Source organism: Bactrocera tryoni, chromosome 2 (genome assembly GCF_016617805.1).
Source record: "Bactrocera tryoni isolate S06 chromosome 2, CSIRO_BtryS06_freeze2, whole genome shotgun sequence".
NCBI lineage: Eukaryota > Metazoa > Arthropoda > Insecta > Diptera > Tephritidae > Bactrocera > Bactrocera tryoni.
Window position 1 is genome coordinate 9,644,806 of NC_052500.1, and position 26,830 is coordinate 9,671,635.

General features: G+C 35.7%; 1 protein-coding gene across 1 annotated transcript; it reads right to left on the reverse strand.

Annotated features, from left to right (window-relative positions):
* On the reverse strand, positions 1-26,761 carry LOC120769698 (phospholipase A1 member A). Its single transcript, XM_040096825.1, has 5 exons — positions 26,693-26,761; positions 22,216-22,581; positions 1,239-1,949; positions 995-1,163; positions 1-201 (listed from the first exon to the last, which is right to left on the reverse strand). The coding sequence occupies exons 2-5, from the start codon at positions 22,307-22,309 to the stop codon at positions 90-92; spliced, it is 1,086 nt and encodes a 361-aa protein (XP_039952759.1). The 5' UTR covers positions 22,310-22,581; positions 26,693-26,761; the 3' UTR covers positions 1-89.
* Positions 26,762-26,830: the final 69 nt, after the last annotated feature.

The following is a 26,830-nucleotide window of genomic DNA, read 5'->3' on the forward strand; positions in this document are numbered from 1 at the left end:
ACTTTTATACAAGGAAGTTATAAATTCTAACTAAATGATTTATCATATTTTATATATACATATATGTGTATGATTCTAGGTAGTTGGGATTATCTGCGCACGCCTTGATACTCGCCATTGTTTGCGGAGCGTCCTTTTCCCGGAAAGCCACGCGCATAGGGTGGTTTGGCATTTGTGGTCACGTAGTAATTTCCTCGAGCTCTGCAAAAGTATTGGAAATATAGAATCAACTGTGGTGACTGCGTAAACCTTATAGCATATTATTTCACTGGTTGCACTAACTGAATCATACTGAAAAGCAGATGGGGGTTTTGAGCTAGACTCAAGGTTTTACTGACACGAAACGGAATGACTATCTCGGTATTGACATCGGCAGGAAGTTATGTTAGATAGATGAACCGAAAGGGGGTTGCTTTATGCAAAGCTAGGCTATTAATGTCGTATGATATTGATAGGGAACTTTCTGTACTGTGATTTCGGGGTAAAAGTATCCCATCTGCAAAGCGAATAGGGTGGAAATAAGAACTTGAGATTGCTTGTTTTTATAATAGAGTAATTCCGTCAAATATTATAAGAACGAGTAAAAATGGTTTAAAAACTTATATTCAAAATTTACTTCGAAGATCTCTCAAGTAAGTGTAAAACTCGAGACTTCGAGAGGCTGTAAACTATTCACGGATCACTCGATCGAATTTGGAGGATATACTTTACCTGGTGCGACCATCTACTTATTGCTTGGAGACATATTTAGAAAACATGAAGAGACAGACATTTTCAAAGACTATTAACAAAGTTGGTGTGAGTTCAAATAGAATTAAGGAAGCAATGTTAAGGGAAACCTTTCACAAAATCTGACGAAAAACTTCGTTCCACCTCAAACTCGACATATTACACTGTACAGCTTTCCAAAAACTTTTCCCTTCTGATTTTTTCTCAGCGTGCAATTTAAAATGATCACAACCAACCTTCTTTTTTTCGACTACTTTTTACTTACTCATGCGAGACATGTTCGCCCATCAGCACATAATCCGAATCCTTGGGCTCACACCAACCTATCAGATAGGTGAAGAGATTCGGACAAGGACCCGCATAGAAACCACGCGTCGAGGTTATGGATTCGATGAAGTACGGTGTCACCTTCGTATGATCGCAGGCTAAGGTTTCTGCACAAAATCAAAAAACAAATCGACAAATAAATAATAATAAGCTCCAAACAAGAAAAAAGCACTGAAACCTACGAAAGAGCGTCGCTGAACCCACACACGCCGGCTGACGCGTGCCGCCGTTCACATAAAAGTCCGCATGACCACTCGAATGCCACTGACCCAAAATGCCGGCGCCAGTATGCAGCACATCGACAAAATGCGCATCGCTCGAGTCCAAGTCGCGTGAGTTGTTCGTGCCCGCGTAAAAGAAAATGGTCGGATCCAAGGCGGTAATGCGACCCAACTTACCTTCGTTCGGCTTCAGATAGTTTGCAATGAGTCCGGCTATATGTGCGCCCACGCTATAACCGATAAAGTGTAGATCATCAGGCCGCACGCCACGCGGATGACGCGCCAAATACTTGACCAACTGTGAGATGCACAAGCTGCCAAAACGTGGCGCCCATTCCATTTGGCTGAGACACGGCTCCTTCACCGCTTCGGCATAATCTACAATAATGATATTGTAATCGCCGACGGTAAAGTAGGCCTCGCGCAGATCCGGACTGGGACTATTATTGCGTCCGCCGCCAAAGCCATGTATGATGATTTTGGTGGGATGCCGCGGATTGAAGTGCGTGTAGTAGAGCGCATTGTCGTCCAGCACATCGATGAATTCGGGATTCTGCTGTGTGCGTCGTGTGTAGAGGTAGAATTGTATCTTCGGATGTGGGCAACGATATGGCTTCTCCAGGCACGAATCGGTCACGTACACTTGATTCGTGTCGTTCTTACGTTGTGCGACTGCAAAGATGAAGCCAAACGGGTTTAATGCTTTGTACTCGTATGTGGTTGGTATGAAATCGATGGTGATGATGATGATGGTGTGTGTGTGTTTTGTGAAAATATGAGTTATTATTTGAGAAAATTGCACACTTTTCCGTTATCTGAACACTTTCACATGTTACGCAAATAAATGGAAAACCTTTTTATCTTCAAATCGTAAAAAAATATGTTTTCTTTGTGTTAATTTGTGCGTGTATTGAATTACATTTGTTGCATTTGCAAATCATAACAATTAATTGCGTGTCTTCATAAGCCGTTAACTCGTTTGATTCGTGTGGCGCCAAATTCCCAAACAACAATTTATGCAGTTACTTTTGTTATTGTTGCCGTTGCCTTGAAGAAAATTTGGCGGAAGTAGTGGATTCACACTTGCCAAACGGCATTGCAACGAGCCGATAATGCATGCAACATGCCACTCGCAGCATGCCACAGCAAATTAATGCGAGTCAAGTGTTAGTGCTGTAAGCTTTGTCATTGTTAAACCGGTTACTTTTGACCGAAATTTACCGTTGTTTATTCAGTTCAATATGCGGAAGCGCTGCCTTCGTTTATTCGAAAGTGGAATTGCGCTGCGACAAGTTTAATATTTACGATTTTTTTGCTTGATTGATTAGAGATTTAGCTTAACTTTTTTGAATAAAGGTGTGTGTCTTGGCTATTCGTTTTTAGAAAATACATGCACCATTTTAGAGCCTTAAACATAGAGAAATGCTCATTCTTAAATAATGTATAGAATGTCGAGAGTTTTATAGCTTAGGATAAGGCGGTTAAATAAAGAGAGAGAGAGGTCTGTTTTTTACAGCTGACTTTAACGAATGGAAAGAGCTTGAATGTTTTCGTAGTAGGAAGCACACTCAGAGAGAGACTTCGATTTTTTTGTTTGGATTTCGATACTAAAATAATTTTTGAGAAGTTGCAACTTGAAAAAGAGTAGCCGTTCATCTTAATCAGCTTCATTATTTTATTTTGAAACCCCTTTTTCTGAAAACTGCATTTTTCAAGTTTGCTGAGTGATTACTCATAGACATATGATCAGATAACTGAAAATTTTTCGAGAATATTCTGTATATAGTTCATCATAAAATGACCTCCCGAGTTTTTGATTTGGTCAAACAGCAAAATACATCAAAAACATAATTTGAATTTAATAATCTTCCACGTTTTTTTAAACATTTTGTAAATTTTTGGTTATTTTTCGACCGTAAGCCATTGTACACCCCCAGAGGTGATCTGGCGACTGATGCATATTAAAATTATGGAGGAAACACTTTTCCAGCCTGCTAAATGACAGAGAAAGCATAACACCTGGAGCTGGAGAACCCAATATACCCAGATATTGTGTCAATTCCACAGCTCAAAAGCTACAGAGCAACCTATTGGTGGGGAGTTATACCTTTGAAAGTTATTGTAACCTCAAATCTGTTTCATTTTAAGCCAATTCCATATCTCTATATACCAAGGTAAGATAGATAACGGCAAAAAGGTACTTTAAATTCTAACAATTTGGTTCAATACTACTTTCTACCAAGGATTCAAGGATGAATCCGAACGCAAGATTTTTCGAAGATATAGCAAATCTTTTCTTGCGTGAACATCACTTCATTTAAAAGACAATTTAATAAGACTTAGACTATAAGTCAGCACCTAAGCCATTAAAAAGAACTTACTTACGAGGATCAGTAATGGTTTTTTTTAATAATTAAAGATTTCAGGAACCCTGAAATATTTGGAGTTTATCTGAATACGTTTTTTCTGCAAGTTTTGTTATATTTTTATATTTATATTCTCGACTTAATCATGGAAGCCATCGGAATTTGACAAGTAGAAAAGCAGTATGTGACAAGATCAACTTTACGATAACGGCATTCTAAGGTCAAAACCATGAGCAGTCTAAATTTAGTGAATGTCTGTCGGCTCATAAGTGCCCATTGTTTCAAAAAAGTAGTCTAGGGCCTTGGCATCAACCGCATTGACTTCATAGGCACTACATTTTATCAAACCAATTTCCATAAAAATATTACAAGTGTCAGTGCTGAGAAGCGCTAATGTAAATCGTAATACAAACAACACCAACAACATATAGTAACAAATTACATCATCATCTTCACCTCATTGTGCCTCAAACAACATATTAATCACCGACATCTAACTTTTTTTTTGCGCAGGTCGAGCAACTTGAACTCTGCGCAGGTTATCTAATCACATAGAAATGCAACGCTTCCTTAAACAAAAAGTTGACAAATAGCAAAAAAGTAAAAATAAATGAACTAATGAAAATGCAATTCACAGTCCAACGAGCAACACAGTCATCGCCATTGGTGAAGTTGACAGTGACCAACGGCCCGCATACATACATATGTACATATGCTGCATGTATGAGGCTTATATAAGAATACCAAAAACAAAAAGTCATAAAAAGCCATTAAACAAAGCAACGCTACAATAAATGCAAACTGAAGCTCATGGCAACACTAGCGAACAACAACAACGTGATGAGCGTGCTTAATGGGCAATTGAAAAGTAATGACAACAACATGCATGCTCATACAGGTAAATAAATATTTATGTACATAGATATGTATGCATAACTGTATGTATGTTTGTATGGGTGTATTACATGCGGACAGCCGAAAAATTGCCATAGACAACTCACTAAGCCAAACTGGCGGTCACCATTAAATAGTTATCCGCCACCTACAGCCACCAACGGTAGCAATGTGTTGCATTTGAGAGTTGCACCGTGGGCTATTTGCATAAATTGGTTAAGTGGAATGAATGTAAGGTTAGGTTTGGTTTGATGGCTTGTCCAAAGACATTAAATGGACTACGAAATGCAGTCCTTTATGAAGCCAAAAAAATAGAACTCCAGTAATTCGAACTTATTAGTCAGCAAAATGCCTTGGGGCCGATAAAAATCATTTAATTTCTATTCCTAGCAATTCGGTAGAATATGTGGTGGGACAATCAAGAAGAAAGTGCTGAGATGTTTTCACCTCGTCTTCTTCCATACAGCTTCTGCAGTTTGCGTTCTAGTAAGATTTCAACCTTATGGCCTGAACGCCGAAGGAGCAATGGCCTGTTAGGACCCCCAGAACTAAGGAGAGGCTAGCCTTATTGAAGGAAAGAACTGACTTGATCTCTGCGCTAATTGACACATGGTAGCGTGGCACTGTCCAAGTTGCCGCGAAGCCCAGCTTTTAAGCACCGACCCGTTCCCATTCTATTGAGAGCGGAGCTAGGGTACATTTTCTGACCGATTAATCAGTTTACCGTTTACTGTGATTCCGCTACGGCCTGGTACGCACTTTTAGTGAGCTCAAGGCTAGAAAAGGATTGCAATAGTCAGGAAGTCTGAAACTGAAGTTGAAGAGACATTCTGATAATATACCCCTCCACCAACATTCTCCTCAAGCTTTCACTTATCCGTAGTAAACAAAATCATTTCCTCTCTTCTTCAACGGCTTCTACCCACCATGATACAAAACAAAGATATAAAGTTTAAAAATTAGTTAGTCCAGACATATTTTCATTTAGAAACGCAGATTCGATAGCAATTTTTTCTACCAAGCACCTTCCGTCGATATCTATGGGCAATATAAGCAAAATGGCAATAAGTGTCATGATTGGAGTGGACCTTAGAGCACCACACATGCTGATGAGCGCTGTACGTTGAACGCTCTCCACATTCCTTGAAAGTGTGGTCTCTTCTACGGCCCTCCACTACACAAAGATCCCATAGAACATAATGGGCTTGACTGTGGGGTCCTAGAGCTTGCGGTGGGGAATCAATTGCCAATGGATGCTCTGCAGCTGTGCAGGGCAACCGATGCCTTTTTGGTAGAGTGAGTCGATTAAAGGTAGACCACATGTTTTTCAAAGAAGGCGACAACATGACCTATTCAGCGTAGCCGCTGTCTCTTAATTCGCTGAATTATGTCAATTACTATGTATATTTCATACAGCTCATCGTTCCATCGGATGCTCTTGAAAACTCGTAAACTCGTAATATCGACTCATCATATGTTGTCATCGTCCATGCATCTGGATCATATAGCAGAATGGGAATAATGAGTGAGGAGGATAGAGTCATGTAAAGAAATCCACGCAAGTGAAAAAAGTTCTCTGGCCGCCATTCACTTGGAAGTGGCTAGAAACGACTCTTTTATATATGGCTCAAGGAGCTCACGACTTCCGGTCTTAGACCAAGTATCCTCTGGGTAGCCAAAAACATCAGTTTGAAGGCGAGCTAAAGTGAGAAGGCGAAACATCCCCTACCCTGGGTTGTGCGCCGGGTTGGGACTCGCCACGTAAAAAACACTATCAATGAAAAGGAAACAAAAGTCTAGGATAAGTGACCCCTTTTTAAGGACAAAGCATCGAACACTATTTAAAAATTTATTCAAACTTTGTTTTGGAATCTCGCCCCACTGTCCACCAGCCGGCGAGACGTTGAAATTCCACGTGAGTGAGCAGCAAAAATTAGCACAGCAGCCAAAAACGGCTGCAATTGCACGCACACACACACAAAAACAAACGCAAAAGCACAAAATACTGGCAACAACAATATTTCGTGTCTCATACAGTTACCAACTAACGGCTTTCGTGGTTACTGCCGCTCCGCAATGCTTCCACCTACCAATGGTGCTGTTGTTGTTGGTATTACAACGTTGCGTTTCGCTCGTAACTGGCATTTCTGCTCGGCTACACTCTGCGGTAACGATGCGATGTTGCAAGAAGCCGGCTGATCCGACGCGGCGCACGCGAATGAAACGTTTGTTGGCTCATTTTGCGCTGCAACTCTTGTGTTTTTTTTCTATATTTTGTATTACGTTTTATTTTTGTTTTGATTATGTTGTTTGGCTTTTGGTTTGCTATACTCGAATTGTTGGTGTTGCAGTTTAAGTAACCGGTACCTGCTGGCGTCTTCAACAGTTCAATGCATTTATGTTTGTATGTATGCATGTAGTTTGTGTGTGTGTGTGGTGACAGCTTGAGTGGTTAAGTGGCATTTGTAGGTGTGTAAGTGTCTGCTACTGTTGTTACATATGCGCCGTGCACAAATTGTCTGATTTTCATATATAATATTTTTGTGTGTTTTTTACACATATATTGTGTGTATATGTATTTGCATGCAAATATGTGTGTGTGATTTATTTGCATCCAACGAAAGTCAATGCTGTTGTCGTAAGTTTTTTTTTTATATTTTTTCAGCCGCTGTCAGGTTTTGCTTGTCTCCTTTGTCTTTGTTTTTGTTCACTACTATTTACTTTTGCCAATTTCATTACCATTTCTTTCGCATTTTTTCGCTCATTTACTTTTACAACACTTTTTATTGCATTCGCATTTGCTTTGAAACCAAAAGTGCATATATTAAGCACCATATATGTACATTTGTATATATAAATATACATATCTACATGTGTGCACAATTTAAGAATTCATGTAGGTATGTAAGCGATCTTGTCTTCCGAGCGCATTTTCGGTTTTTGGTAAATCACTAATGTTGAAATGTAATATAACAGTTACATAACAGTAATAGTGACCCACAGATTTAGTTCAGCGTTGCAATTTTGCAACTAGGAATTCGTTGTTATTTCATAGTTGGCATTTCCTGGTAGGAGAAATAAACACATAAGCGGCATACCTCGTGTGAAATTCAATATACCGTTGTTTTTCATATTTCGATAGTATATATCATTAAAAAAGGGAGATCCCATAATCTACACCAACTACCGTGAGATAAGCCTTCTCAACATTACAAACAGGATCTATGGAGCGCACTGTGTGAAAGACTGATTCCTACCGTCAACAAACTGATTTGACCTTATCTGTATGGTTTTAGACCTCGAAAATCTACAATCGACTAGCCAAATCTTGGAAAAGACCTGCGAAAGAAAGATCGGCACACACCACCTCTTCGTCGATTTTAAAGTCGCCTTCAACAGTATGAAAGGAACTACCTGGTTGCCTCTATGTCTTAACTTGGTATCCCCGTCATCACACTGTTCACTATTGACACTCATAACTTCGAAGTCGTAGATAAATTTTTACTTACTTAAATAAATTAAACAATAATTAATATATGTATTTATAGCACCCTTCACAAGGAAAAAAGTTTCCATACAAGAGCTTGACTTTGAGCCGCCAGTTTGTGTGACAGCTATTTACATGCCATAGTGGTCCGATCTGTCCAATTTGTTCAGAGATTTTAGCGTTGCTACTCACAGCAGCATCTTCTTAGTTCATATGCCTTCGGTAGAATCGCTGAAGAAGTGGATCGGTGAGCTTTTTCACGAATGGATCGAAGCTCCATGGAAGGTAGGAGAAGAAGTCTGCTGTCGGGAGCTCTCTATCAACTCTTGCTTTAGACTGCCAGAGGACTGTAGCGTATTTCAAGCAGAAGTGTCAGCTATCAAGACAGCAGCAGATGTAATTTTCCAAAGTGCGGTATCCCAGACGCAAAATCCATGAAGATGAGAACGAGTAGGAGTTCCCTGTCTTTATTCATTTGGCGGCTGGAACTATGGCTTCACGCGAACTCAGCAATGGTCAGTAACCAGCTCTTGTAGAGTTGCGAAAGCCCTCTGGCTCAAACTGGAAAGAAAAAGGCTCATGTCGCAGGAACGTTAGAACACTGTGCAACGCGGAGAGGATAATAATTTCGACGCAATCTTTCAAAGTTGAAATGAGGAAGGTGAGTTGGAAACATCTAAGCACTTTCTTTTCCACTGCCCAGCTGACGCCAGACTAAGATTGAAGCATCGCTGTTGTCCAACTTTTTTCGAACCCGTCGAATTGCCTCGAGTTGATATTAGCCGCTTCAATAAATTTGTGGCAGTCTCTAGACGTTATGTCGGCCCTTTTTAATACATCCGTAGGAGTTCTGGGTATTTACGTAACCTAACTGGAAATTAACCTCGTCTGAAGATATTTCGTCAAAGGTTCTCCACATAAGAACTTGATTTAGATCATTCAGTTTGTATGGCAGCTAAATGCTATAGTGGCCTGATCGGCGGCTCCGACAAATGAGCAGCTTCTTGGAGAGAAGTGGACGTAAGCTAAATTTCAGATCGATATCTCAAAAACCAAGGCACTGGTTTGCGTATATACCGACAGACAGATGTGGCTTACTCAGCTTAGCTCGACATGCTGTTCATTTATATATATTTTATAGAGTCTCCGATATTCCTTGTGAGTGTTACAAACTTCGTGCCAAAGTTAATATAGAATGTTCTAGGTATGAAGAACTATACGCTCGCTTTGGGATAAAGTTTGGCAATTCAATAGTGAACCCTACAAGTTTTTGAACCACTTTGACTGAACTTTGGCGGATTAAAATCTGACTGTGCTGGTGATAGCAACGGCAGAGAGAGCCTGCATTTACGTAGTAGAGGCATCAGGCAGAAAGCCTGCTTGGTTCAGAGGGGAGAGAGGCAAAGTCAGCTTGTATTTTAATAGGATAGATTAGGCAGAAAGTCTGCTTAGTTCTGCCAATAGTTTTTTCAGAATTCAGGGCGCATCTGTTTTGCACTGAAGCTTATAACTTCTAGCTCATTTCTTCTTTGAGGCGCCTCTTGGAGAGTTTTGTTTGCGGCGTCTCCAAAACTCAGCGCTGTTGGTTGTAAATAAATTTTTTTATAAATTTACATTGATTGTTTAAACTTTTTTAAGAAAGATATTTCATGTAACACACAACTCTTACATAGATTTTTTAAAAACTGCCACATTGTGCAATAGATAAAGATGCAACTTTGTCATCTCTGACTGCCCAACCGACCATAAAATTGCCTATGCGCTTAAAATGCGGGAAAATGCACACACACACACAGACATGTGCATTTCTATTTCATTAAATATTGCGCAATTCGTTGAAATTGCAACAATTTCCATGTTGCGATTTTCAAAAAACCACTCTTGCAACATATTTCAACTGACAGACGTAATACATACAAACGCACAAATTATGAACTGTTATGTCACGACGATATGTCACATGTGTATGTCTGTCTGTTCGCATGTTTGTACCTACTAATTGCATTTGTTAACTCCATGTCTCACTCGATTGCAGTTCGATTATGACAAAGTACCTCAAGCGTACATTGATTTCCTTCTTGCTCGTAAGGCTGGACTGTAAGGCTAAAAAGTCGATGAAGTGAAAAGAAAAACAACTAAAAAAAAGTTTGCTCATAAACGCAACTTGCAGGAAATTTGATGTGAAATACTTGCAATTACTCGAGGCTTATTAATATGAAATCAATTGTGACTCGCTTGAAAAAGATTGTATGTAATTATTTATATAACGAGTTAGGCGATTGTTATTATTAGCTGACCGAGTTTTTAAGTTTCCTGCGCACATTTTTGCAGTCATAATTGCATGTTGCAAGAAATGCTTTTTGTAGTTATGAATTCAAGTTGCAAGAAGCGCTTTAAGAAACGTTTTCATTGGGTTTTATTTGGAATTTATTAGTAGGAAAACTCGCTCAAGCAGTTGAGCGCAAATTGGCTGAGAGTCACTCAAACCATTTTTTGATATACATATATTCATAAGTAAGGAAGTACTGAGTGTAGATGTAGCCGAACATTTTATACTTTCGTGAATTAAAGAGATATATGATAGTCGAAAAAGTCTTTTCGTATTTTGTCAACAGTTGCCGTTGCAGTCGTATATCTCCAAAGCTACCAATCACATTGTGTCATACCATATAGTGTTGGAAAGGTGAGATCTTAAGCATCATTTAACTAAAAAAAATTATGCAAAAATTAGTAAAAATAATGAAGAAATTCGCTGTGTTTCGAACTATTGGTATAAAAAAGGTAAGAATGCTACGCAAGCCACGAATGAAATTTTAAATGGTTCACTCACTTCCGTTCTGGAAATTTCGATGTGAAAGATGCACCACGCTCTAGTCGATCTATCGTTGAAATAGTTGATGAAATTATGGAAAGGATTGACCAGGACCGTCACTTAAGCAGCCATGACATGGCTAAGGAATTTAACATTCATCATCAAGCGGCTTCAGCCATTTAAAATAAGCTGTCTACAAAAAGAAGCTCGATGTTTGGGTACCACATGAAATGTCTGTGAAAAATTTAATGGACCGAATTAACATCTGCGACTCTTTGATTGAAATGAGATGAGATCAAACCATTTCTGAAGCGAATGGTAACAGGAGACGAAAAGTGGATGAAATACGACAATATTGTGCGAAAAAGATCATGGTCCAAGCGTGGTGAAGCTCAACAAATGGTACCAAAGCCAGATTTTTTCCATTTGTCTATTTTTTTTCCTAGGTTGGTATGACTGTCAGTGATATTTGTGCCAAATGTCCCATCAAATGATTGGCTTTCTGAAGTACATAAGGAGCATTCGGCGATTTCGGCGAATTATTCAACAAAAAAGTTCAATTAAATTTTGTGAACGGAATCAAACTTCTGGTGCCAAAATGTTCAAAATGTTGGAAAAGGCCTTAAGCGAGAATTGTTTGTCGCGAGCAAGTATTTTCGGTTGGTACAAATTACTCAAAGAGAGTTGAGAACGCGTTGACGATGAACCACGTCCAGAACGGCCATCAACTGATGATCAAAATGACGAACAACAAAAGAAATGAAGCAAAAGAATCGACGATTGAAAGTCAGAGATCTTACTGGAAAACCATTTTCGGCCTAAAAAAAGTGAAAACACGACTGGTTCCAAAATCACTCAATTCAAAAACAATCGATTGCATTTGAGATCAGTAGTACATAGTCTTACAATTTTTTGCTCATACTAGTATGTAACTATTTCTGGAAAAGAAAACAGGAATTTCATTAAACTTTTAAATTGAGGAACTGTTCCGTTAATTGCCTTCCTTCATAAAATAATTTAAGCGGATGTTACAAGTAGCGTGATTTTTTCGTATTTCCACAACACATTCATAAATATTTATGTGAGTTTACGCCCACTAAAACCAGCTAAAGCTAAGCCAATCGATAAAAAAAATATTTTGTAACAACAAAACACAGTTTTCACAATTTTTTCTATGCAATCAACACACATTTATGCAGGCATGCATTTGTTGGGCATACAAAGCCGCGTTCAAGCGCTTGCTAACCACAACAATTTTATTAAGAAATTCATTTGGTACAACGAGTACAAGCGATTAGTGCAAGTGAAGGCATATTTCGGATATTTGGTTCAATAAACCAAAGCAACCGGACACGCGCTATGCTTGGAGTTATTAATATGCCTCGCAAGTGTTGGTTCGATTTCTACGCTTCAGTTGGTGATAAAATGCGGAAAATCGAAAAAGAGAACAACAACAAAATGTAAAAAAAAAAATGCAAAAAAAATTTTAAAGTAAACGGTAATGATTAGGCGAAGTTATTTTTTTTAACCCTCTGATGCACGTAAAAATCTTTCTCTCTTTGATATCATCACTTTCTGGTAGGGAGACTGACCGATTATTGAATTGTAATTTATTGCAATGTCCGTGTGGAAATTTCATATTTCAAAGCAACTAAAAAAATATATATTTAACCAATTTATAATCATGCAACCCTATTTCAATTTTTGTCACTGTGTGAGAACATCCTTTGAAAACGCCCAGAATTGTGGAAGAACAATTCATGGACTTCACATGATGATAATACACCATCGCATCGAGCAACGATTGTGACCGAATTTAAAGCCATAAACACAATGAATACCATCGCTCAACCAAAGTATTCACCAGATTTGCCTCTGTGTGATTTTTTCTTGTTCCTCAAACCGAAATTTCAGTTCCGTGGAACCGGTTTTCAGTCAATTGAAGAGATAAAACATTCCCTGAAGGAGCTGAAGGCTGAATATTTTGTTTGAACTGAATGTAGACTCTGAATGAGATTTCTACTAATGAAAAGACAGTTCATTCTAAAAATGTCACCAGCCATGAGTTGATTGCGTACGCAACTGGAAGCTGCTTCGGCTACAAGGTCCGACCAGAGACTTAATGCTGGTAACAGGGGGAGCAGTAAACCCTTAGAGTTTGTTCGAAACTACTCATTACCGTTGGATCTTTGGGGATATACGTGGTTCCTGGGGCAAACTCAAAAGCGGACGGAACTAACCTTGTGTCAATTGAATGTGGAGTCGCATTGTGGCCGGTTTCCGGACTCAAAGTACGGCAGAGGTTTTGAAAGGGCCTCGAACCCGACCAAGGTGGAATTTATTGTCCATTCTACTTCACCAATTAGTAGCAAATAATGCTTTCACTAATGAAAGCTTTGTTTTGAACCGCCGATCTCTTGAGCACCATGGGGTTAGGCCGTCAACGGTAGGTACCCACGTTAAATCCAACCAAAGTTAATGTCAGTCCCTCTGTGCTTCTGTCTGTATAAACATGAAAAATTCCTCAGTATTAAAGATAACGATCTGAAATTTTACACACAGCGGTTCATTGGCCGTTCCGATATCGAACCATTATAGAATATGGCTGCCATTCAAACTGACTGATCAAAATCTAGATAAAGATCATTTTACTCCCTTTATGCTATAAGAAGTGCTGTTGTGAAGGGTATTTAAGCTCGATGCCGTCGAAACATAACATTTACTTTTAAAATGTAATAACATGAACGAACCAGCTTAAATTGGGCGGCAACAACAATTTTATAAATTTCAACAATTTCAGAACTTAATTTGTTTTCGAATAAGTCATTATTTACCAGTTTTTCGGCGAATTATTCAAACCAAAATACAACAAAGATTAAAAAAGTCAAAGTAAAGGAATTTATTCGCTGCCTTGAACCTCTCCTAAAATAACTGTGTAGTTATTTATTGTTGTCAAACTAAATACAGCGTTTATGAAATTACGAAAATACAAAGACTGTATAAATTATGAAAAGTTCTTGAACTCGAGCAATTTGTACAGAAAATATTGCGCAAGAGTTCAACGACAATTAAAAGTGAACGTGCGCCTGTAACAAGCCATCAGAAAAAAGTGAGTTTTCAAAGCAGAGTTGGAAGCACAATTATCAATCAAATATGCGCATACCAAGTTATGTACATATGTTTAAGTATATATGTATTTATTTTTATTTATGCTTTGTTGGTAATTTAATTGTAGTGTGCATTCATGGTATACCAGCATAATAGTCCCTGTGTGTTAGATCCACCTTGACACTCATTTACACCAAATAAAGTTAGTAAAACAGAAAAGTGAAAAAAATATATAAATAGCAGACAAATTAATTGAACCATAATACAACTCTGGTTACAAGCGCACACGGTCGTCCTAAGCAAGCTAGCGAATATTGTAGGAAAAACAAAAGTAAATTGGAAGGCACATAGGTGCTTTTATACATATGTATGTATATAATAGGGTATGCCCCCCGAAGTTCATGCCAAGTGAATGACTACAAAATATATTTTAATTAGTCGCGTTAGTGTTGACAAGGTGCGTTACACATGCGCATTTCACGAATTTGGCGACTAAGGCTATGCGTATAGTGGAGTGAACAGCGAAAGTGTGCAAGACTAATAAGCAGATAAAGTCGACAATAATATTTTAGATAAGCGAATTATAAGGAAAACTTTTATTGTAGTTCGGAAAAATTTTTTGCAAAATATAAAAAACTCGCACGTAAAATATATGGGAAAAGTAAAATTATTTAGCTTGTTTACTTTGGATCCTTCTTTTATGGCAAAAACTGAAACTTTATGAGATGTTTACACAAAAAAAATCGACTTGAGGAAATATTAAACACGCTAATTTATATCTATAACCCTGGGATGCATTTTGCTAACGAATATTGAATATTTTTCTATACAAATTGACAATACAATTAGGTCAAATATTTTTTCAAGTTTCTCTGAGATTAGACTAAATTCAAATTTGAGGAATGCGCTGCGACCTATGGTCTATTATGCTCTTTCCTGTTATTACAACAGCTCGTTTAACCTAGACAATACCCTTGTATGGATGACCTGCCATATAATTGCCTGAAACTGCAAAGCCGATAAGCTAATCAAAAGCGAGTCGGTTTTCCGATATCTTCTTGTGTTCTTGCGTCAGGCCTGAAGTTATTATTGTAGTGGCAGGAAATCTGCAGATTTGATAGTCCTTGGCCTGATAAAAATCCGGGAATGGAGTCATCTTGTCACTTTCTCCGAAATTTCTCGGCTTTTGTCAGACTAAGATTAATTAGATACACCTTTGGAGTACCCAGCGATATGGTTGGGACTAATATTAATTACCTTAAAAATTTGTTGAAAACTCACAACGTTTCGTCGGTTTGTCCGGAAAGTTAGAGGACTGAGTCGATAAAAAAAAATTTATTGAAGCAATAGTTACAATTCTTTAAAAACTTTAAAAATAGGCTCTTTCTGTATCGATGCAGCGCTGCCAGAGCGATTTCCTTATTGTCTGCGTTTGTCGAAGTCGCAGGTCTCCCAGCTCGGTCTTCATCAGCGACCTCTTCTCCCGACCCTCCAAAAAAGTCTGGTGCCACCAAAACACACCACTTCTTTCTAAAGAAACTTCTGGGTATGCCTGCTTGATTATATCAAACGTCTCTGTGGCAGATTTACCGAGTTTCGTTAGCTAGGAATATCCTTTACCGAATCCAGTCGGTGCGCGTACGCTCCAAAGTACCGTCGCAGCTGAAGAAATTCAGTCCCATTACTTTCCAGACAAACCCTGTAAGAGGATCTTATCCACTTTTATGAGTTTATGGGAACACAAAGAACAAATATCTGTCCAAGTGAGATCAATTGATTTTTGTATCAACCCTACGACCTAACCTAACCGAGGTTGTAAAGTGTTCTCTCAATCTGCCCAATAGTCTGACTACTTCTTCTTGAAACTTCGGGGCATTCCAGGAGTATGTGCTCAGATGTATCTGCTTTTTAGTCACAGAAGTGACACAGATCCGTGGGATGGCGGCCTTATCTGAGAAGATGACACCGCAGTCTGCAATGTGCTGTATAAAATCCTACAAGCTACCGTAATTTGTTTCTAGGAGCTCGTTCGTTGAACCGTTCTGTTTCGAACACTCCGCGAAATCGCCCCAACGTCGAAACCCAGACACTTGTTGTAAAAGGCGTTTGCTATGGGATCTTTCCTCTTTCCATAGCCCTCACGTAAAGTATGGGGGCCCACAGTAAAGAACGGTTTCAGTCTAATCCTACTGGTTGCCACAGCTTCACTTGGATTACAAGCAATTGCAATTAGATTGGCATTAGATCTTAAGACCACATTCCCTCTTTGGAAAATGTTTTAAGAGGTTATTGGGAGCTTTTGCCAAAGGCAAGAAGTAAAAATTCCTATTTGTGGGCTTTCCAATCGAGTCAAATACAAGACAATCTCTAACACTACAATATAAAGGCTTCGTCTAAAGCCAAAATTATTCCAATATGCTTGTATCGGTTAAACAAGGCAGTTAGTTGAACCGTTTATTAAATTTTGTATGTCACGTAAATTTTGTATTATAATTTGGCTGACCTTGCGATAATTTGGAATATTAGATATGTAAGTATTTCAACGATTTCTGTGGATTGAAGACACAAACTTTTCAATATGCGACTCTATACATATCCCCGTCCTTCATAACTATACAAAAAACAAAAAAGAAAAAAACAATAACAAAAATTAAAAAAATAATAAAAACAATAACAAAAAGAAAAAACAAAAATCAAGCAAAAAAGCTAAAGCAATAATAAAAAATCGAAGAGTCCAAATAAAAAAAAAAACATACGTACGAATTATGAGTTCAAAAGCTTTAAAAACACTATTGATCGGGAACACCAAAACATAAATAAAGCTGCTTACATTTGTAAATACAAATAAAAAAACCGCTAATTTTTTGTTTCGTTTCTTTTGTTTGCCATTTGCATCTCTTTTTGCTTTGCCTACTAACACATTTTGTCGAATACATTACCACGAAATTCCGCCTCGCGCTCTATTCACTGAAGCTTCATAAACGGTCTGTCAATCGGTCAATCCGCGTGTTAGTCCGCTTGTCATTGCCAATTTGTGCCCTTTTATAGGCTTGCGTTAAAATTTTTATAGTTTTTACTTTACAACGTTTTTATTTGTTTTTGAATTTCGTCTGCGCACAAATTCGCACGTTTTGTTATTATCTGAAATTCCATCGTTTGTCGTCACAAACGCACAATGTAAAAATTCGTTTGGTCATTGCTTAGCTGATTGGTTTGGTTGGCTTTGCGGACTCTCTGCGCTTCGTTCGCCAGAAAGTTTTCAATTAGTGGCTTTTGCAGCCTGCTTTTGGTAAACCCAATTAATAAATATATTCAGTAGCAATGTGTTTATTGATTATTAAGCTGTTATGTGCCGCCAAAATATGGTGTTTCAAGGACTTCTAGAAAATTCCGGGCAAAGCGAAGTGCAAAGTCTTTGACAGAGCATGATTCATGTTTATGGATATATTTTTTGTACACAAAATAGCGTGATTTTAATATTTTTTTTTCAATTGGAAACAATATGTTCTCTAATCGAAATATCTGTTCACTTATTTCAGGAAATCGCATCCATGATAACATCAGTTAAAATGCAATATAAAATGGTTATGAAAAAATACAAAATATAAATGCTTGGGTCTACCAAAGCTGTTCGAAAACTGAAAATTTTCATACCATAAATACTCTTACTTTTTAGCCAAACTATAAAGAGAGTTTGACGTAGTAATTTTGCAGTGTAATCTTTATCACTTCTTCCTAAAAAGGCGATTTTGAGGAATTAATATAAAAAGCTAGTGTACCAATTGTTTTAAAATTTAATATTATGTTTGTAAAGTTTTTAAAAAAAATGTTTCCAATGCCGCTGGTTTTACCATAAATCCTTCTCCGTGGATTACCATAAACCATAAAAAATCACACTGGAAGATATTGTTCGTGCAATGACTTACTGTCGAAAAAAGAATCAAAAAGTGGCAAAATTTAATGGGTTTCGACCTGCCGAAATTGGAACGAGGACGAAATTTACATCGTTGCTGCGTTAACGAGGGTGTTTTGCTTCTGAAACTCAAAGAAGTGATCTAGTTTTGAAGCGCAATGTTACTGACGATGAAAATTGGGTTGTTTACGATAATGAAAAGGGTAAGAGATCATGGTCTAAAAAGCATTGACCAAATCAAACCACTTCGAAGACCGATAGTCACCAAGAAAAGGTTTTGTTATTTGTTTGGTGTGGTTTCAAAGCGATCGTTTATCTTTTTTAAGCCTTTGCCCGACAATACCACGATATATTCTGAAGTGTATTGAGATCAGCTGAACAAGTTGAGTGATGTGCTCAAACAGAAGAGGTCAGGATTGATCAATAGAAAAGATGTAATCTTCCACCAGGATAATGCAAGACCTCATACAAGTTTGATGATCAGGCAAAAGCTTTTGCTGCTTGAGTGTGGCTACCGCACTCACCATATTCTTCAACTTGGCTCCTTCGGACTATTACTACAAAATTTTTTAGATGGGCGAACTTTCACCTCAAATAAGGACGTCAAAAACACTAGGATCATTTTCTTGCCTGCATGGGTCAACAATTTTATAAACGGGGGTTCAATTTCTCGTCCAAAAGATGACGAAGGGTATTTAATCAAAATGTAGCATATATAATTTCATAAAATGTTTAAAATACATTAAGAAACGAAATTACTTAGTAAACAACTTAATAGTTGAAAAACTTGAAAAATAGCGTCGACTTTTAATTTATTTGTATTTTTAGCATGACTTGGAAAGAATTAAAAATTTAGTTAAGGAAAATAAAGTTTACTCCATTCACAAGCAACATACTTATGTACATATGTATATAAAACCTAACAATTTTCAAAACTACAGTTCAAACTTCAAAGCTCAGAATAAACAGCCAACTATGTAAAATCTAACATTTCAAGGTTACGTTACGTTAACACGTAAAAATGTATTCTTTCGATTCTTTCGTTTAAGGAAGTCATTAAAGATATAATAAAACTAAAAAATATGGCAACTCGTGCAAATAAATGGGCTAAATGAGAAGTTTATTGCAGTTTTAAGTGAGCCATTTGCTTTATATGAACACTAAATGAGTTAATTGCAAAACTATTTTTCTTTTTTTTTTTTACTTATTATGTACTTCAAAGTGCATATGTATGTATGAATTCCGGTGTGTTTGAGCAATAATTTTAGTGGTGCTACTTTCAATTTGTTGCACAATCAATGAAACAGTGGTACATACATACATATGTGCGAATTTGACCAAAATTTTAGCAGATATGTGAGGAATTGTATACAAGTATGTAGGTACACAGTAGGGTGTGTAAAAAAATTTTTTGCTAGATACTCTTAAAATTTGGTTGTTAGACAGCTCTAAGAAAGTATCTCGAAGTATGAGAAGAAAAATTCATATACTACAACACTAACTGGTTTGCAATTTTAAATGATAAACATTAGGGTGGGTAAAAAAAAATGTTTTTTGCTGAAATTTGTTAATAGACACCTCTAAGAAAGTATACCATGCGATAAAAACATTCCTTTCTTTTGACCCACCCTAGTACATTTATTTCTTTATATGCAAATACGCACAATGTATGTATGTAAGTCCTATTTTTAGAGCCATAAAGAGTGACATTGCAGTTTGTGGAAATATAGGCATACAAATATATTTATATATGTTAATATATAAGCAAGTGTGTTCCATTATTAATGGGAATTTGTATGCACTGTTGGTATTGACACATACACTCATGCACATAAGTACGCTGACATAGTTTGCTTGAACTTTTGGGCAGGTGCTAAAAAGAAAGTTGAAATCGATGTTTTTCCCCGTTTGCTTTTACATTGTTTTCGCATTTCGGCACATTACATGCAGCCGAGAAAGAAAAAAATGAAATGTGCCCAATTAACAGATGACTCAACCTGAGTAAGGGCAGTGTGATGCGAAAATATACTGAAATTATTAAAAACGAAAGCGATTTAAACAAATTAAGCACTAAATCATGGATTGTAGCCAATAGTGGTCAATTCCAATTCAATTTAACAACAAAAATATAGTTAATATTAAGAGATGAAAAAAGTAGCGCGCTTTCTTTACACTGAGAAAAGAGGGGCCGAAATTCAAGAGCAAGGCGAAAATGTACTCGAAAAGTTCATGCTTGGTCAAGCAGACAAGGTGATACGAAGACGAGTAAACTGCTTAGCAGTAGAGTAGTAGTAGTCCTTAGGCTCTGCTGGATTATAAAGTTATGATCAGAGAATGTCTTGGAGAAGTGGAATATTCTTCCTCTTTTGGTGTTGACAAAACAAAAAAAAAATATATTTATATTTTAGAAAAGACAATAGAGTTCAACACAAAAACTTCTCTCTCCTAAAAATCAAAAAAAAATTGCAAAATTTTTTAATTTAAAATTTTCCAAAGAAACGTGAACAAGTTAACACGAAAGACCATCCAAATTGACATAACATCGTGATTGTTTTATCACCGTGAATATACAAATCGAATACATAAGTACCGTACCTCCCTACACTTCATAACATAAGCTTCGGCATTTGAATGCTCAAATCTCAGAGCCAATAAACCAGCAAACTGTTAATCGGTCATTTAAGGCAAACATTTGTTGTTAATTGAAATGTTAAACAGCGCTACAACAAAATTGAACACATTATGGGTGTATTAACAAAAACAAATAAATTGCGAAGAGTATGAAAACAAAGTTGAAAGGAGGAAAAAAGAAAGGGCAAACATAAATATTACATAGCCATGAAAGTAAAAGTTTTTTGGCGCAGAAGCGATTGAAGATGTTGAAGAAAGATACGGCGCGAAGTGACGCGATAACGGGGAATAAGGTTACCAGGCGAAACAAAAAACATAAAATGATTAACTAATAGATATAAGGTGAACTGCTAATAATAAACAATTTTACGAAAAAAAAAACAATAAAAAATTAAAAAAAAAATTATGCAATGTGAAAAATATTTGAAAAAGATAAGAGTATTTTTTTTCAAAAAACACACATTAAAATAAAATTTTATATAAAAATTACAAATATTTTTGAAAACTAATTGTTTTCGCTTTTTTCAATATTAAATAAAAATTATGAGTGTATGAATATTAAGAAAAAATTAAAAAATTTTTTGAAACTGCTATTTTTAAAACTATAATTAAAAAAAATTAAGCAATGTGAAAAATATAGTTCAACAAATTTTTTAAACAAAATTTTAATTTAATATATAAACAACGAAAACAACTTCTTCAAACAATTTTTAAATTGCTTGAAAATAGTTAATTTCGTTTTTTAAAAAAAACTTGTTTGAAAAAAGTGTTCGAGTTTATATAATATTAAAAAAAAAAATTAAATTTTGAAAAAATATATTTTTTTTAGTATAAAAAACTAAAATTTAATCCTTTTTGAAACAATCATTTAATTTTTGTAACATAAATGTTAAAAATATAAAAAATTAAAAAAACAATTTAAAAAATATTTAAAGAAAATTAAAAATTTGCTGGAAAAAGTTATTTCCGTTTTTTATATTATATTAAAATTTTGATTAAAAAATTTTTTGAAAAAAAAAATAATTTTTTATATTTTTCACATTATGATACAAGAATTAAAAATTTTTTTGAAAAAAGTTATTTTCGTTTTTTTTGTTATTAAAAAAAATTATGCCATTTGAAAAATATTAAAAAAAAAACAAATAAAGAATAACTTTTTATTTCGTTATTTTCGTTTTCTTTAACATTTCACAAAATTATGCACGTTAAAAATATTAAAAAATTTTTTGAAAAAAATTTTAAAATTAATTTGTTACAAAAGGAAATTTTGTTTTTTTAATATTTTATTTTTTTTTTTCTATTTTCAAAACGAAAAATTTTATTGAAAGAAATGATTGTCGTTTTTTTAATATTTTTCATTTGTATAATATTGTTTGATATTAAAAAAAAACCCGAAAATATCTTTTTTTAAATTTAGAATTAATTTTTTTTTTCAAATAAATGCATTATTTTGTTTAATACAATAAAACACAGATAATTAAAAAAAAAAAAAAAACAAATTGAAAAGTTTTTAATATTCTTTAATTTTCTTTTTTTAATTACTTATGCATATATGTATGTATGTCCTATCAGTTTTTCGACTCAAGTCGTTTAGAATAACAGAAAAGTGTGCTTTTCGTCGGAATTCTATTTGGAATTGATGCCAAATGTAATTATAAACACACATAAATGGTGCGTGTGCGTGTAATTGCGATTTTATGTGCTAACTATAATTAGCTAATACTAACCGGCGTAGTCCGCATGACAGCTGAGTAGCAGAATAATGTGTAGCAGTAATGTGGCAACAATGTTGGTGTTGTATTTGCGGCAAATCAACCACATTTTATATAAATTCGAGGTTTTATGGCGTTGATTCTCACAAATATCGTTGTGTGTTAGTATGGAAATTGTTGCTATGATTTATTTTTTTTCTTAATACTAGTAATTGGTTTGTCAGATGGCCCACTTAGAATTAATATTTTTTTATTTTAAATTATTCGTCTCGATTTGAAGGTAGTGCGAAGTGTGGTCAGCTATTTAATTTCAGTATGCACCTTTACACTATAAATAATTGGTTTCTGTTTTAATAGTTCGAAGAGTTAGAGAAAGAACAGCTGCAAGTAATAAAGATTCTGCAACAATCAAATAAACTATTTTAATTTGATAATAAACACCAAGCTCAATCAATGTAAGCCATTCTTTAGTGAGATGTTGATTTTATTGATATTATTTAATTTTTTCAATTATGCAATTTATTGTTTTCTTTCTTTTTAACGTATGCAGTGTTTGTGTAAAAAACCATGTAAAATTTTATATATTTTAATTCTTGTTATTTCTTTTTTAGTACATTTATTATTTAAACTAATTTAATGCCGTAGTTTATACCTTGATAAAATATTATTTATATAATATGTTATTTTTTGAAAATTTATTATTCATTTATTTTAAGGTACACTTAACTGATTTTACACCTGTAAAATGTGGAGCGAACGTTCTGGGCGGGCGAAAAAAGTCGGGCGATGAGGAACTGGTAGATGAAGATTGTTGCCAAATACAAAAAGAGCTGCAAAAATTTTTGAGAGTCACTCAAGCATCCATTTCAAAATGTTTAAAGGCAGCCAGATACATTTAAAATCAAGCAAATCAGGTGCCACATGAGTTGAAGCCATAAAACGTTGGAAAACGATTTTACATGAGAGAAATGCTGCTTGACTTATACAAAAAGAAGTAATTTTTGCATCGTACTGTGACCGGTGATAAAAAATGTATCCATTACGAGAATCCTAAATGCAAAAAGTGAAATGTGAAGCCAGACCAAACAGTCGAATATCCACGACGCCAAAGTAATGCTCTTTATTTGTTTAAATCAGCAGAACGTGCTGTATTATGAGCTTCTTAAATGGGGTGAAATCATTAATGAAAAACGCAACCGGCAACAAGACATCAAATTGAAGCGAGTGATTGGGATAAACGTTAGTAATTTGCAACTAGAAAACTGTTTGGAAAACAACGACTAGAATGTTTTGCTTCACAGGCTTTATAGCCCAAAACTTGCACCATTTGACTACCATTTGTTCCTCTCTAGAGATTTCGAAGTCAATAGAATAGGCTAACAAAAATTGGCTTAAATCATTCCTGGCCGCCCGGCCATTGCAGTTCTTTGGCGATGGAATAAACAACTTGCCAGAAAGATGGGAAAATGTTACAGCTTCAGATGGGTAATACTTTGAACAAAACTATTGAATAGGTTTTTCTGAAATAAACGATGAAATTTTGTTATATTATATATACTTGTTTATTGTTTGCTAAATTATATATAATAGGTTGTCAAAAAAGTCTTGCGGTATTTTCGCTAGTTGGCGCTGTAGTTCTAGTTTTATTCGTCGCATCGGGTCATGCTATACCTTTTTGGAAAGCTCATTTCACGCGCTAACACGTGTTTGATTGATTGTCGTTTCTTTTAAGTCGTTCGTGATTTATAGCGCCGCAAACATGGAGCAAAATAAAGAGAAAATACGGCATATTTTACAGTACTAGTACGATAAAGGTAAAAATGCATCTCAAGCCGCCAATAAAATTTGTGCAGTTTATGGACCCGATACAATTTCCATTTCCACAGCACAGCGATGGTTTCAACGTTTTCGTTCTGGTGTAGAGGTGGTCGAAGATGCGCCACGCTCCGGAAGACCTGTCGTCGAAAATTGCGATAAAATGGCTGAATTGGTCGAAAGAGGCCGGCATAGTAGCAGCCGTAGCATCGGTCAAGAACTGGGCAAGAGTCATCAAAAATTCATTTCGATTTCAGTAAAAAAAAATTCAATAAAAATACTGCAAGATTTTTTTGACAACCCATTATTATATAATACTGAAAATAATATGAATGTCAGTGACTTCCGTCCCAAATGTCGTATCAAAATAATAATTAGTGAAATTATTCAACAAAAAATTTCCAATCAAATTTCTGGTGCAGAAACGTTCGGAATGTCGAATAATTGTTTCTCGCAAGCAAGTGTTTTTGATTGATAAAATTCATTCTTCAAAGAGGGTCAAGAACGCGTTGATGTCAACTGATGATCAACACGTCAATAAAATGAAGAAATTGGCGCTTGGGAATCGACAACTAACAGTCAGAGATTTAAATGGATTTGTTGGAATATTCGAAGGATCAGTGAAAACCATTTTGAAAGATCATCTGGGTTTAAAAAAAGTGAAATAATGAAAAAAATCACTCATTTTTTTTGAAAAACAGCATTGCGTTAACATCTGTACATCCCGACGACCGGAATCTCGTGAAACGCATTATTACTGGAGCTTATTTTATTTTAGAAAATAAACAATTTTAATTCACATAATCTTTTTATTTCAGTTAAAATGTTTAAATATTACTAATGCACAAATTTTAGTAAGCTTTTATTATACAGCGTCTACCAATAGGTACAACGTGATTTTCACTGCTCGTAGCGGCTTTTTTATGAATTTGTGTCAATTTTTTTTCAGTGTGTTTAGCAAGATTCGCGATTTCATCATGTCACGTTTCACTTTGCTTTAACGCTTGGAAATTGTCAAAGATTATTACACAAATTCACGTTCTCCGAAAAATCCGGAAATCCGAAAAACAATCAACTCAAATGAGACCCATTTCTCTTTAAATGGCTTCGTCAACAAACAAAATCGTCGGTGTTGTGGTGAGTCAAATCAGGAAAGCCAATTAAATCCACAAAAATTGACAATTTGATGCGGTTTTTGGTATAATGGCATGGACCTTATTTCTTTCAAAGTGAGACAGGAAATCTCGTGATCATCTATAGCGAGGGTTATAGCACGATATTGATCGACTTTTTTCACCGGAGTGCGATGAAATTGACACGGACGATCTCGATTTTCAATAAGACAGTGCGTCGCTTCATGATTCACGCTTAAACATGGAAACATTGCATGCAAAGTTTGGCCACTATGCCAAATGGTCGCCAAGATCAAGAGATTTAACGCCTCTAGATTATTTTCATTAGTTGTATGGCAAATCAAAGGTTTAAGCCAATCAACCAACAACGCCGCAAAAGCGCGAAGACAATATTCAGCGATATTCCAATCGAAATTCTGCACCGGGTCTTCGAAAAGTGGCGTAAACGGGTGAAGATATGCTTATTTTGAGCAACTTTGTCAAAAAGACTATGTGTCTAAAACCATTTTCAAGCCAGCGATTTTTAGGCGAAACTTTTTGAGGTTTAAAAAAATTTGTTCATCAGTTTTTGACACATCTGATTGAAATTGAATACGTAGGCGCATTTCGATATTCTATTGAATATTTGTCGAAATCGACCAGATCGGACAACTATATCACACATCTCCCATACAACCGATTATCCAAGGTTTTAAACTTCGCCTAAAAATCGCTTGTTCGAAACCGCGTTGAGAGCCACAATCTCTCAAACAAAGTTGGTCAGAATGGTTCATAAAAAAGTTCTCACATAGTGATTTCATAGAAACAAAAATTATAGAAAAAAATCGACCCGCTCTAATGTAGGTTTGTAGGCGTTTAAGATCCATAATACCTTAAACAAAGTTGGTCAGAATGATCCGTAGAATATTTTTCGGATAACAATTTTATATAAAAAAATTTATAGAAAAAATCGATCCGCTCTAATGTACATATGTTTTTAGGCGTTTGAGACCCATAGTCTCTTAGACAAAGTTATTCAGAACGATCCACACAACATTTCTCACATAGCGATTTTAAAGAAAAAAAATTTATAGAAAAAAAATCGACCTACACTAATGCATATATGCTTGTAGGCGTTATGTGGCTACGCGCATGCGTCTGGTTTACAACTTTTACGACTTTACACACATGCATATTTGCTTGCCGCACTCGCTTGCCTTGATGGCCACCAACCGCGATGCTGTAATATAATTTTTTGGTCATTGGTCTCTAACAATTCCGGCTTAAGTGGGCAATTTGACAGCTGGTACAACGAGTAGCCCAGAGGCTTGCAGCCACTTTACAAGAAGACACGCTTCGAAAACAAAATATTTATTATTTAAATAGTTTTAAACGTTATCTTTTTGAACTTATTATTTTTATTATATTTTATTTTTATAATTTTTAATTTATATTTATAATATTTTTACATTTTATTTTTTTTATATTTCTATTATTTCTATATTTAATTTTATCATCATTTCTTGTAATATTTATTTTGCTCTTGTTTTAGTTAGTAATTTCACCTTCACCGCACTGCGGATGTGCACGTCATTTGCACTTTTCTTTTACTTTTACTTTCGCATTCACGTTTTGTCTTCGCCGCCGCGTTCACTCTCGCTTATTTTGCTTGCTGTGCCGCCGTTTCGCCTATTCGGTGTGCG

What these genes read in the sequence shown, in the direction of transcription:
- LOC120769698 (XM_040096825.1), bottom strand. Translation starts at nt 22,309, where the DNA reads ATGTGGTTGATTTGCCGCAAATACAACACCAACATTGTTGCCACATTA. An exon ending in GGGTTCAGCGACGCTCTTTC is followed by an intron (nt 1,164 to 1,238) that starts GTAGGTTTCAGT and finishes GATTTTGTGCAG; the next exon opens with AAACCTTAGCCTGCGATCAT. An exon ending in GGCGAACATGTCTCGCATGA is followed by an intron (nt 202 to 994) that starts GTAAGTAAAAAG and finishes ATACTTTTGCAG; the next exon opens with AGCTCGAGGAAATTACTACG.